At 32.6% G+C, this 14,586-nt stretch overlaps 1 protein-coding gene across 1 annotated transcript; it reads right to left on the minus strand.

Annotated features, from left to right (window-relative positions):
* Positions 1-1,193: 1,193 nt before the first annotated feature.
* Positions 1,194-14,353, minus strand: LOC129230023 (toll-interacting protein-like). Its single transcript, XM_054864407.1, has 8 exons — positions 14,141-14,353; positions 13,873-14,037; positions 9,191-9,324; positions 8,151-8,199; positions 5,676-5,828; positions 3,943-4,033; positions 1,827-1,930; positions 1,194-1,326 (listed from the first exon to the last, which is right to left on the minus strand). Exons 1-8 carry the CDS (start codon positions 14,231-14,233, stop codon positions 1,216-1,218), a joined length of 900 nt encoding a protein of 299 aa, XP_054720382.1. The 5' UTR covers positions 14,234-14,353; the 3' UTR covers positions 1,194-1,215.
* Positions 14,354-14,586: the final 233 nt, after the last annotated feature.

The following is a 14,586-nucleotide window of genomic DNA, read 5'->3' on the forward strand; positions in this document are numbered from 1 at the left end:
CTTCCCTCTGGCTATGTCCATGTACACAGTTCTTGATGTTTATGTGCTGTTATATATTAATGATTCTGGGAAAAGCATTGGAACTTCACCTACATGTGTATTGATAAAAAGACTTAGCATGAAAATGCGCTTATTAGAAAAGGTTTTCAGAAGGTAGGAAAACGACACCATGCCAATGTTACTAATAGCAGTATTATTTTTTACTAACTACTATTATTATTTACATTAAAGTATTTTGAATCCAAAAAACATAGATACTTGGGCAGGATTGAAAATAATAAAAAAAAACTGGCCACCAGTAGTAGCCAGTTCTTAATAAGAATTCAATTGGATACAAAAATGAACATAGTTTAAATGAATAGATGAAAATGTTCAACAATTATTTATTTTTAATTTGTTGTTATTGAGTACTGAACTAGTAAATTCTGACAATGGTTAACGTATTAAAGACTTTCTAACCTTTTTTTAATTGGAAAAAGGGTGTATAGGGAATTCTGACCTGTGAAGGAATATTTAAGTACAGTTTCATTTTCAGAAACTGATATTTGGTAGATGACATTAATAACATCTTTATTGATATATGCGTAAGTATTAAGAAAAAAACTTGAGAACTTTTATGATTATGCTTCCTTTTTTTTGGGGGGGGGGGGGGAGATAAATTGAAAAGTAACACAGTAAATGAACTCCCTCAACAATTCCAACACTTTCTTGCCCATTTACTTTTGGAATTGAAAAATAGAAGGAAGTGAAAGTGAATGTTGAAATTTCATCCAAGAAAAAAAAAAAACATTTTTCTAATAACTTTACACACTTTTGGCCACTACTATAAATACTGATATGCTAAAATAGTTCAGAAATTTTTCTTTTGTCTAGTAAGAAAACAAATATGAAAATTTTCAGACATCACAGAACAGTTATCAAATTACTTTCTTTAAGCAATTCAATGACAAGAATTTTTTTAAGAATAAATCAACTTTTGAAGCAGTTACACACATTGTCTTATACATATATGATAAAAAAATATAACCATGCACATGAATATATTTACAAGCAAATATATTTCAACTAAAAATATTTTTAAAAATTAGAATATTATAAAATAGTTGAATTCTTAATATGAAAACAATATATATTACATGTATACAAATAATTTGTTGATTCATTCATCTACTTTCGTATAGATGAAACTTTTTGGAAACATGAAAACAGAATTTTTTATTCACTAAGTGCTAATAAAGAATTTATTGTATGGTCTTTATTTCCACCATTGCTTTCCAGAACTGTTCGTATTACATCTTCTTCAATATTTGGAAACATTTCTTTGATCTAAATGTGAAATTAACAAAAATTCAGTCATTAAAAGGAAAGAAATGCAATGAAATTTAACACATGTACTTTGTTAAAAAAAAATACAACATAAAATTTTATTATTGCAAAACAAAATGCCCCTTAGAATAATGGCACTTCAGAACTTAATTAAAAGTGAGCATATTTATGTCTTTCATTTAAAATAATCATGTCTAGAACAATTAGCAATTATGCTCCCCCCTTCTCATTTTGCTCACTACTGGTGGCCATTAAGTTTTTTAGGTATAGAAGCCACTGGCCCCTTAAAAAAGTTGCCCTTTACTATGGACTACTGAGTTTTGTTTCCTGGAAGTCTGAATCAGTTTTTAGTGATCTCGGATCAAAGGACAATCAAAAGGTTTTGAATGCTGTGACAGAATACAGTTTAGACACACACATCTCTAACTAAGAATATTGAGTGCAAATTTAATGCAAATAAAAGCACTTGCTTTATATACATAAATACATAAGTATATTACCTGTTTTAAATCTTCTTCTGATATTTCAATTGGCTGTTGTGAACTTACATTAGATGCATCAATTCTTGAAGGCTGAGTATTTGGCAAAGAACCAGGTTGATATTCTGTAATGAAGTATACACAGCATATACTTTCTAAAACATGTAGCTGTTACAAAAATTATAAATTTACAATCATAAATTACTTTAGAATCCTTGTAAGCATAAAAATTGCTTGTGAATCACTACTTCTAAAATAACTTACAGTTACTAAAAAAAAAACTGAGTGGTGCAAGAGCCCATGGGGTCAAGGGCTCTGCGGTGCAAAAGCAGATGTTTCAGCAAAGTAGTCAGTTGAACACTGAACCCCCAGTGTTTAGTTCCCAAGCATGCTTGGTACTCATTTGATCGACCCATTGAAGAGATGAAACTACGAGTAGACCATGCAGAACCCGGGTCTGCGGTGTGAAAGCTTGAAGTGGCATTAGTTCGGGGCTGTAATGGTGGGGGGGGGGGGGGGGCCTCCACGTTGAGCCTGGGTGTAATGCTAAATCCTACCTTTCACTCCTAACGGATGCTTGATCAGATCTGTATCGGTTCAGCAGCTTTGGGATGGTAAATTAAGCAGGCGATGGGTGACACTGGACCAGATCTTATATCTGAATCCATAGTCTCTAAAGTTGCATGTGGTCAAGAACAGTTCTAACAGGGACTAAAGTGCATTCACATACCCCATAAAGGGAATTCCGTTTCATCCAAAAAAGGATTGGTACGGTGCATTCGCCCCATTTTGTACCACTAAGTCACTGGGCTTCGTCACTTAGTTAACCATCTATGTTACATTATTCATCCAAACAATAAAATATACTCTCTTTAACTCAAATTTTAAACTATTTCCTTTACATTTAAGTACAGTAAAACCCCTCAAATGCAGACACAAAGGAGATAATTTTTTTTTTTTTTTTTTGTATGCAATAGAAGGATGCCTGCAGGATAGGGATTTAATAAAGTTATTTACCTTAGAATCAGGGAATTAAAAATTGTGCGCATAAGGGGGGTGTCCATTAGAAGGGGTTTTACTGTATACTGAGAAAATGTGATGACTTATGACAAACTCTACTTAAACAACTTATGAAGACTTCCGATGCAGTGAATAATCTTAGCATCTGTTATAATAGTAAAGACATGTAACATTGCAAAAGATGAGTCTTTGTTTTTTTTTTCCCTTCTTGCATATTGGATCCCTAAAATCAGAAGTGCTATCAATTCCTTTTTCACTAAATACTTATTACTGTTGTCACTAATGACTTTTCCATCAAAGAGCAAGTTTGAACATTTGGGAGCACATAAAAATAAAACATTTGAAAAATATAAATATCTTACAAACCAAAATTATGATAATATTTTATCCAGAATTAATGTTAATGCCACCTCATTACTCAGAATCCTTATATATATAATAGCCAAAATCACTGATCGAGTAACACTCTGAGGAAACCAGCAATGAAGTTATTTTTAAAATGAATTACTTCACAATAGAGAATGTTCATTGAATTTTGTGTACATTTTTACGAGAAAATAGCCGAGATTCTTGATATTTTTTTTCCTACTGTTGCCAATTTATTGTAACCAAAAAGAGTTAATGTACTTCAACCTCGCTGAATAATGAAGCAATTGTTCAAAGTTATGCGACCTGAAATTTCAACGATAAAAATATTCTCAAACAGGCAGTTGCTTCACTCAAATGAAGAAGCAATTTTGACCGGTCATACCTTGACGGGCAATTTTCTAGAATATATATTTAGTTAGAGAAAACAACTTACAATTAAAATTTTTTTTGAAAAACTACCAGCGACCTTTTGTAGCAAGTTCTAATATCTTCATCACAAGTAAGAAACAATTTTTTTAACGTTCTAAATAAAGCAAGCACTCATAATCTTTTGCTTAAATATTTTTTACACCAGTAAAGAGCAGAATGGAACAGAACAGAAACATATTTCAGTCTACCAATTTAAAAAGAACAACTTTCAAGAAAGGCATTGCAGAACTAGAGTTGCAACTCACAAGGGCAAAAAGTTTATTTTCTTGCTTACTCCAATTGTCCTCCTAGAATTTACTATGCAATATAATATAATTACCTGTACTGCCATCTGTCTTCACAGAAGAGTTATAGGGCATAACAGTAACTATCTGCTGGGGATGATACAACAAGGTTCCACTTGGTATCGGCTGAAACATTATAACACACAAATGTATTTCACTACTTTTTTTTTAAAGGAATTTATTTACATACTCACAAACATACAATAAACACTCTACAAAGAAAGATGTCAATCAGTTTTAAATCATGCCAGCACTGAGAGCAAGACAGGAAAAAAAAAAAAAAAAAAACTCATAAGTATTCTAGGTTTGAAAGAAAAGGGAATATTAACTTGTTATTTTCTTTCAGTTGCGGCTCAAAAATTAGCACTTGGGAAAATCCCATTTTGATAACTTCATCAAAAAGTGCACAAAACCCCAACAAAAACTTATAAACGAGTTAGATTTTTGCTTCATTGCATGAACTTGATGAATAACATGGACTCCATTTTCATAAAATGCAATAAAATTTTGAGCCTTTCCCCAGAAACATTACTTAAATACAGTAAACTCCTGAATATCCCCAGAATTGGGTGGCACTGTAACCACAGATAAACAAATTAGAAGATAATCGGCAAATTTGGGAAAAACAATGCTAGTGTATGCAACAGCTTAACAAAAATAATAACACTTGCATACATTTAAACTACAGCTAAAGTTATCTACATTTGGTTAATGCAACAAAACATTCATTTCAGCGAAATTAATTTTCAGTCACAATTTCATTGCCATTATATTGCTTGAATTACACTACAATGAAATTTTCTTTACAACGAACAATATTTGTGATCTCTTAAATTTCGTTCAAACGGTTTGTAACTGTCAGGGTTGCCACTCCATTTTGTTAAAAAAAATTCCCTGAGTTTTCCCTGTATGAATATGCAGCATTATAAACGAGAAAACACTCATATTTGAAAAAGAACAATATTCTAATACTTTCAAAAAACAAACATTCTATAAAAATAATAGGAAAAAGAAGAATTTATTATAACCGAAACCATAGCATGGCGATTGAATTTATTAAACATTTTATTTAAAAAAAAGACTTCTCTTATACCATTCATTACTTGGACTTGATAAGATAAAAATTGCAAAAGTAAGCAGAACAATAAGTATTGATACCTAATTTCATGCTCGCTAAATTAAATTGGCATAAAATTCAAGACTCATGTCAAATAAAACACTAAATTTTTGCTTACATGATAGGTATTTTAATATTTACTTATACACAGAGAAAAAAAAAGAAAAAAAACTTTAAGAAAATTACCATTTTCTACTTTATTCATGATTTTTTCTAAAAATTATTATTACTATTATTATCATTTGGTAGTTTATATATATCTGAGTATTGATTTTTGTAACTTCAAATTAAAAAACTTATAAAATTCCCTGGATTTTCCCTGTTTTTTTTATGGCTGATTTTTGAGCTCCCTATATCTTCTCTGTTTCTTCAGGTTTCCCAGGCAACCTGGACTGTAAAATTTTTTGGCTTAGTAACAGACATTGGCGGATTAACAATGTTGCAAATGGGCCCCAAAAGGAATACAAAAATGTATATGATAAATGTCTTACATAATTCTACGGTAGACAAAGGGGCTCCAAAAATCTATTGCCACAGGCCCTCAAACCTATTAATCCATAACAGAGAAACCTTATGAAAAATGTCCATTACTAAGCAAAAGAAAATAATCCACTTAGGCCCAATCAGGAAGGAGTTATTAATTGAACTCACTTGACAAGTGATGACAAGCTTAATAGAACCTTCTTTTCCTTCACCAAGTTTTCCAGATAGTTCAATCCATTCATTTGTACTCTGACCTTGAAGTACTGGGTCTGGAATTTCATAATCTGTCCATGCAATTTTCTCGTCCAAAGAAAAAGCACACTGGAAGTTATTTTTGAATTATAATCAGGAAATATCAGTTTTGAGTATGGGCTAACCACAAATGACGTCACTCTTTCAAGGGGAGGTTGGTTTGTGGAAGTGTTGAAGTTTGAGACAAGGGGGAGGGAGGGGGCTCCAAAAAGTAGGATATCAAACATTTTTCATGATAGTATGTTTATAAAAAACAGCAAGACGTGTGCCGTGTGGGGAGGGGGAGCTTAAAAAAGCACGACATCATTTATGGACAGCCCCTTATTTAAAATATTTAAAAATTATCATTCTGCATAAAAGATAAAAACAGCAACAAAGAAAACTATCAAAGACAAATGCACCAGTCTGAAATTTATAGTGTGGCTTTGCTAAGTTAACATATGACCTCACAATTCTGTGTAAACGGGACATGTTATTAGCACATATTTGTGTATAAATAATTTTTCAAAACTACTAAAAAAGTTTCCCAACACATTTCATCCCCAATGACCTTTCCCTATTACCTCAAAAAGAGGTAAACATTGTCAAGTTCATAGCTCAAATTAGAGACAATATATATATTTCTCACAAAGGTGGCTACAAAATTACATTTTAAAATCTCAAACTTCCTATTTGTTATAGAAACCAGACTTTCAATGATGCTATAATTTTCGTCCTTTCAGAGAAACAGACGCAGTGCAAACCGATTTTTAAGGACAAAGCGAGGGCTTAGGGTCACACAAACGTAACTACATTTTTGAGCAATCACGATTGCTTATTGTTCTCATTTGACTGTTTTGATGTTCCTATGAATTTATTTTCCCACCGCCTCCCTCTGCAGCACGATCCGTCGACCGTCCTCACAATAGCTGCTTCTCTAGCGAAAACAGTCTACAGGTTTACGTCCATATCCTACACACATACGGATACATACACACACACACACACTCATTCCTGCACACAGACAAATACACACGCACACACCACACTCATTCCTGCACACAGACAAATACACACGCACACACTCATGCCTGCACACAGACACACATGCATACATTACACATATCTATACACACACACTCATGCCTCGACACAAACACTATCGCAATTGATCAAGGTTAGCCTTTAAGCGGTGGGCGGAAGGAAAAGTTCAAAAAATAAAATAGAATAGATGGAACACCAAAAATGATTTTAATACAGTCCGATTTGTAAAGCTTGTTATTTGAAGTTGTAAATATTTGTTAATATATTGAATTTTTTTGTTTAGATAGTACTGTGAATTATCTTTAGTCGATTTTAATAACTCTCTATGCAGTTAAAGATGCAAACGCCCAGAAAAAATCGGCAAATGGTAAGATTTTTACATACCATTTCAATTTGAAGATACTGATTAGTACAAACACACACGCCTACATACTTACACACTCGTGATTGCAAAAAACATAATTTGAATTCAAAATGCCATAATTCAAATTAATTTATCTCTCCCCCCCCCCTGTTACTTTTGGGTGCAGGCATATCAGACTTCAACCTATTTAAGAATCACAAGAGTGTATGTCCATCTGGCTCAAGTTCTGATTTTTGCATTCGAATCTAGGTACAATGTTTATCTTGTTTAAAGGAACACAATCGTTACGGATATGGTTTTGTATCACTAACAAACTGAGACAAGTTTAGTTATGTTTGTGTGATCCCAAGCCATCAAAATGTAAATTAAGTTTTTTATTCAATATCCATAAGTTGAGCTATATCCAGTGGGGCTGTGTAAGAGGCCATTTGGCCTTTACCAGACCTAGTACACTCCCTGACAAGGCATCGGTCTTTCATGTGCCATCATTAATGCGCTGATGTATGACATAAGTAGTTTTGGTGCCCAGTTTCCAGCAGATGGAGGCACAAGGGCTCTCTTGTTTCAAAACTGCACTAGAAATTTAATTTTGCTGAGGGAATCCAAAGCCAAACGTATACCCAAGGGATCTTTTACATGCCACTTAATTATACAACATGGTCCCTGATGATTTTTCTGCATCTTGAAAATCTACCAACTAGTCACCTTAGGTGAGAACCCGGGTCCAAAGCATAGAAGGCCAGCGCCTTACCATCACGCCACCAGCCGGCTTATATTTCATATCATATGAATTACAATAATTACCACCAAATAAGCATCCTTAAAATAAAATAATACAAACATTAAACAGAAACCTGAATTATAGTTTTACTTTTTAAAAAAAGAGAGCGAGAGACATGGAAGGAAGAAAGCAAGAAAACAGCAAAACTGATACTTTTCAAAACTTTTAAATATTTTATTATTGAACAGCTATAAAATAGGAAAATATACCTTTCAGTACTTACTTCATCATATATTTCTATGTGAATGCAAGTATCATTTGCAAAGTAAAAGCTAAAAGAAAATAAATTAATTTAGCAAGAAAATGTAATAAAGTGAAGAATTAACAGCAAAAAAAAAAAAAATCTCTACCAGTAGTATTAAATGGAATAAGAGACTTCTATTGAAGAACTAAATTTTCTTCAATAGAACAAATGTTCTATTGAAGAACATTTAACGGGTTCTGCCCCTGGAAAAGTTTGGAGCTTCTAAACTATAGTATAAAATTTTTCATATGGAATATAAATTATTTAAAAAACTTTATTTTCATTTGAAAAATGTGACTGGAGAATGATATATAAGATATGGGAAGTTTTTACAGTTTCCAACATGCATTTGACACATCATGTCAATCACCTGACCTAGGGCAGACATTTTACGAAATTCAAAAAACCTTACTTTACAAATTCAAATTTTAATTAATTTCCTTTTTTTGCCTTTTTTTCTTTTAATAACTTTTTTTACAAAATATTTAATTCCTTTTCATACTTTTATTCTCATTGTTTCTTTGTTTTTCAGATGGAAAATAAGTTAAAATCAAAACAGAATTTTCTATTAAAAATAAATGTTATTGAAAATTAAGTTCAGTTTTTATTTTTAGAAATGACCAAATTATGCACAGGGGTACCCCGAACTTAAAATTTGGGAGGAAGGAGGAAGAAATTCAATTTGTAGATTGGAACTCCAAATTTTGCCAAATGATAAAATACAAGAATACAAACATTTAATGAAAAGGGACTTTCAGGCATTTTAAGATTGCAACATCGCAGTTATCTCTCTAAATTTGCCGATTCGTCAGACAAAATTTGCAGAGTAAGAAAATTTTTGAGAGGTCTCCCATCAGGGTGCCCCTGTAAATAAATTTCATTATGGAGTAAAAGCAATACATTTTAGCCCTATTCACTCTGCTTTCACATGAGAAGAATAGTGACAACTTCAGTTATAAATTAGAAAGAATTTATTAGAAAATAAATGCACCAGATAGAGGACTATTAATAACACTTACCAGTGAAAACTTTTGTCCCATCGGGGATTTCTGGCACCATTATAATCAGTATTTGTTTCATAGACTGTTTGTCCAATCCTTAATCGCACATATGGATCCATACGAGCTATACCGTAATTTTTATTTAGCTTTGCCTAAAAAATTTACAAACAGGACTGAATTCATTATTCTGATAAAACAGCATTTAAGAAATAAGAATACACAAAATCAGTTTTGTAATAAGCAAAAATATGCCTAAAAGTAACTAATTTTTTGTAAAATGTAGCCAAAAAATTAGAACTATTTACTAAGTTTTCAGAAACACCCAGGGCCGGCTCCAGCAGTTCTGCCGCCCTAGGTGATATTGAAAAGTGCCCCCCCCCCGCCATTGAATGATAATAATAGTGATATAAAATAATAACATATTAATGAAATAAAAATAATAGTAAAGAGCTTAAAATTAAAGTGAGTTTCTAGTTAAATTCCAAATTGGGTTTTGCATATATCCAAGTACTGGTAAACACTTTAACTCGTATTTTTCAACATTAAAGCAGAGCATCTTAACTGACTGCACTGAAACATATGTTAATATTTTCAAAAGACGTTTAAATCACGCAATTTGCAGCTCTAAAACTAAATTGAGCTTCTTGTTAAAATCCGAACTATGTTTTGCATACATCCAAGCACTGGTACACTATAAATTATTTTTTCTAGCATTGTTGAAGTGAATCTTATGGTGCTGAAGCAGATATTTATGCTAAAAAAATGTGTACCCAGGAGCCAGGTGTGGAAACACCACTCAAATGAATCTGCTCTAGCCAGGGGGCGGCTCCAGGGGCCCTGCACTGACTTGTATTTAAAAACTTTTTTCCCAATTTTTTTTACACCTTTTTAGAACAAGTTTGACTTATTTGAAACCTCTGTTAAACCCGGGGCACCGTTATAAATGTAACAAAAGGTCAGGCCCCAAGTTTCTGGTTGTAGGCAGTGTAGGCTGACATGGCCAATCGTTGACCCCGAAGATTAATTCCATATGTTGTTTTCGAGGGGAGGGGGAGTATTATTTGCCTTGAAATTTGACAGTTAGATGGTTTCTAAAACAGGAATTCTCAACCTCTGCTCCAGAGGATGGGCAACGGCCTGCGAAAAATGCAACCGCATCTGGGTTATTTTTACATGGCTGCGTTAAAAGCATTTTCTTATTAAGCTATATTTATAGTAGAATTTTATATGATGTTTTTGCATTAATTTTGTGATAACTCTTTATAATTTTATGGGTTTTTTTTTTCTCTCAAATGTTTATTTACTAACGTATTAATAATTACAACAATTAGGGAGGAGTTCGGAAGAATTTAACTGCAAGAAAAATAGGACAGCTGCATTTATAAACAGAAATAAAACGTGAAAAATTATTTCCATCTTGTCCAGTAGGTGCTGCAGACGCAGTCAAGAGAGAGTCTAAAGCTGCTACAGCTACCGGACTAGCTAGAAATTAATTTTTCTCATTTCTTTTCGGCTTATTAATGCAGCTGTCCCATTTCTCCTGACTCCCCACCCCTCTATCGCACTTGTCTCTAAATTAACGAATGTTGTTATCTGACCTGGATTTACCTATAAGCTAAACAAGTTATAGCTTAGAGATCCTGCTTTGTTGGGGACCTCCAACTCCCGAAAAACTACATGATTCGTTCCTAAAAATGAAAAGTTTGAAAAAAAAAACCTTTCATTTTCAAGTGCTTGAAAACCTTGAACATTTGGAAAATGTAATTACAAACCTTGAATTTTAAAATTCCTAACAAATATGAGGGGAAGGGGGGAGACCAAACTGTGCCTAATTCAGCTCTCTCTTGTGTGTGCCACTGCTTCTACTGCATAATGTTTGTCTGTTTGGCACAATAAAAAAAAATTGCAATCCCTCTATTTCTTTTTTCGCTTTCCACACCACTTGTATTCGAATTTCTTCATTTGTAAAAGAGTGAAACTTATAAAAAGTTTTTGTTTGCATCATGTTATATAAGGCCCCAGAACACAGAATTTTATTATGCCTATTTTTCAAAATCCCGAACCCCCTCAAACTAAGAATACTCTATATCGCATTTAAGGTGATCTTTTAGTCACTCTCCCGATACTCCCCTTCCTCCAAAGTCAATGATAAAATGTATAAATGTGGGGATAATATTGAGTAAAAAATGTTCAGTTAATTTTAACTAGGTACAATTAGAATTAAATTTAATATACAATCGTTTTATTTATAAATTAAACGGGGTGCACACCAGGTGGAAGGCGTGGTTGAAATTGAGCAGTTGAAATCTTTAAGAGGCTGTTTCTAGAGTTTTTTCTCACGTTTCTGAAAGGTCTTGTTTGGGGGGGGGGGGGTTACACTACTCTTGCAATCAACATCCGGCCGCCACTGGCTCTGCAGACTATTAGTATGAAAGAATTTATGGAAACAAATTAAAATAATGATTGTCACTTGATGAATACTGAAAAAATATCAATTCATTAGGAGAAATCAATGAGATATTAGCTTCAACTCTATTTTTACTTTCTTCTATATCTAATATATAGAAGAAAGTATTGGATTCGTGCAAATTTTCGAATTTCGAATTTTGACGGATTCGAACGTTTTGAGGTGTGCTGAGTCCATTTCGACCATTTTTGGAAAATGTCTGTCTGTCTGTATGTGTGTGTGTGTGTGTGTATGTGTGTCACGTCTGTGTGTGACCAGTTTTTTGTGGCCGCTCTACAACAAAAACTACCGCATGAAATCGAACGAAATTTAGTACACATATGTGCCCCTATGTGAACTTGTGCCCATTAGTTTTTGGCGCGAATTCCTCCAAGGGGGGTGGAGCAATAGGACGTTTTTCGAGTTACGCGTGCTTGCTATTCCTCAGGAAGTAACTGGCGGAATCAAACAAAATTTGGTCCATATGTTGGTATTAACAGGAACAGGTGCTGATTCAATTTTGGTGTCAATAACTCAAACGGGGGTTGAGCTATAGAACGTTTTTTGTCGTCAATTGTGACTGCTGTATCTCAAGAAATAACGAATGGAATCAAACAAAAATTTTTTGACAAGTAGCCCTTAGTGGGTATAAGGGCTGATTTTATTTTGGTGTCAACAGCTAAAAAGGGGGTAGCGCAATCACTCGTTCTTTTTTTCCATTTTGAGTGCCCTATCTCAAGAAGTAATGCTACGTTCTGGTTGAAATTTGGAATATATGTGAATCCATATGTAAACAGGCTTTGGTTCAATTTTGACGCCGATCGCTCCAAGAGGTGTTGATTTTTTTTTTTTTTTTGCGAATAAAAATATTTTTATTAATGCAACAATAAGAAAGATGAATCGTAATAGATTGTCGTCTGCGTATTTCTCGTGATTTTAATTGTATGGAAATGATAGGAAATATTATCTCAATGATTTAAAATTTTTAACTGTTGCCATCTTATGTTTGTTAACAAATAAAATATTTGTAATTAATTCAAGCAAGGCTTTTAAAATAATTTTCAATTTTCGCTCTTTGCTTTGCTTTTGCAATAATTCAGACATTGGGATAGTCGTCAAGTTTTTGCATGTGCAATTTTGTTTTTGTTGGGAATATTGCTTCCTCGTCAAGCATGGGGAGGGATCAGGAAAAAAAGAAAAATATAGAAGAAAGTTTCGTGATGGCCACAACATACTAGTTTTGAAAATATTTCAGTAAATACATTAAAAAAGAGCAAATATGGAAATAATTATTTTCGTTAAATTACACTGCTTTTTTCAATGATAAATGCAATGATAAATGTCATTGTTCTGGTTAGAACTCATCAGTCTCTGCATGTGTTAATCGAGTTGTCTGATGTATTGCATGTACCTAATAATTTTACTTAATGTTATGTTAAATGGAAGTGCATATACATTTCAAAAAAGGTGTAGGATGAAAACTAACACAATAGAAATAAAAGAAATATATTTTAAATTAGCATAAAGTAAAAATAAATAACAGTTAAAAAATTTTTAACTAAATCTGCGATAAGAATCTTAACCAAATATTTGGAATTGAACCAAGTATGATATTCGGGGTGTACTTTAATATATAAGTAAAACACTGTGAATGGATACTGAATTAAATATTTTTAGAAATGTTATTGAAATTACATCAAACATTAGTAAACATAGACTTCTCAAATAAGCTGCATTTAGATAAAAACACACAACATATAGCAGTAATTATAAGCGTAAGTACAAAAAAATTTCAAACTGGGGGACAAGCAGCATACATTTTTGAGCAGCATCAAGAACTTGGAAAGTAGCTGCATAAAAAAATTGAACGTGTAAGACTTTTCAAACAGCACAATAAGTAAAAACAAATAAAAAAAGAAATAACATTTAATTGCACAAATTGCAGATTACTACAAATACATGCTTGCGGCAACAAGGAACACCTTTTTCAATGCAAAATAAGTGAGCTTATGGGTCAATTTGTGCATTTAAACATTATTTCGTTTTTTAGTTTTCTAGCACAAAGTTATAATTTATTCAATTTCAATACAATGAGGATTTATATTAACCAATTAAATGTAGCAGAGGTAAACTGCTGCTCAACCCACAAGAAAATAGAAACGTATCATATAATATTAATGTTTTCTCCATTGTTAACCTTTTATATTTTTTATCCTTTTTTAAAAGCTATAAAATAATAAGAATTATTTCAAACCTCAACTACAGTAATGGTTATTCGTCCAGCAACAGGTGATGCAAGTGTACTTCCAGACAATTGTTGTTGAAGTGCTAAAGCAGCTTGTTCATCCAATGCTAATTGTTGTTCGGCAGAAATTGGGGAAACTCTGAGAAAGTCCGAAGGAAGTTCACCAATCATTACCTGTCAAATAAATAGTTGCATAAAATCAGTCCACCAATAAACATTCAGAAGTGATAATAACAGATCCATTTTCTTGAAATCGTTACGATAGACATATTTATACCTGCTTTCGCCTTTCTTCTCTTTTATCAGTAAGCTGATTACTGTGAGAATTACAAGAGGCCATATTTGCGGCAATATGAAAGTAAACAAACATGAACTAAAGCTACAAGATTCACATCTTACTAGAGAAATCAGCTTTTGGAAAACGGATAATGAATCAAATTGGATTTATAAATTTGTTCTTATCTTGACAGCTCGAAACGAGCGAATGACGAAACTAAAAAAAATTTTTTTTTGCAAAACAAAACATAAATATTGCATGAGAAACCCACTGCCAGATTTGCAATCTAAAATCTAAAAAAATATTCGTCATAAAGCATTTTAATGCATTTATTGGAGATAGGATTTTAATAATGAATGATTTTTAGATTTTTTTTTTCAGTTTCAATATGCCTTCAATTATATATATTTGCAATAAACTTTTTGTTAAGCCAGACTTCTCCTCTC

Source organism: Uloborus diversus, chromosome 9 (assembly GCF_026930045.1).
Source record: "Uloborus diversus isolate 005 chromosome 9, Udiv.v.3.1, whole genome shotgun sequence".
Lineage (NCBI taxonomy): Eukaryota > Metazoa > Arthropoda > Arachnida > Araneae > Uloboridae > Uloborus > Uloborus diversus.

Bases quoted from the DNA above. Each gene is read 5' to 3' on its own strand.
- LOC129230023 (XM_054864407.1), bottom strand. From the start codon at position 14,233: ATGTTTGTTTACTTTCATATTGCCGCAAATATGGCCTCTTGTAATTCT. The intron at 5,829-8,150 runs GTAAGTACTGAA...AATAACTTCCAG, and splicing joins ACATAGAAATATATGATGAA to TGTGCTTTTTCTTTGGACGA. The intron at 4,034-5,675 runs GTGAGTTCAATT...ATAATGTTTCAG, and splicing joins AGCTTGTCATCACTTGTCAA to CCGATACCAAGTGGAACCTT.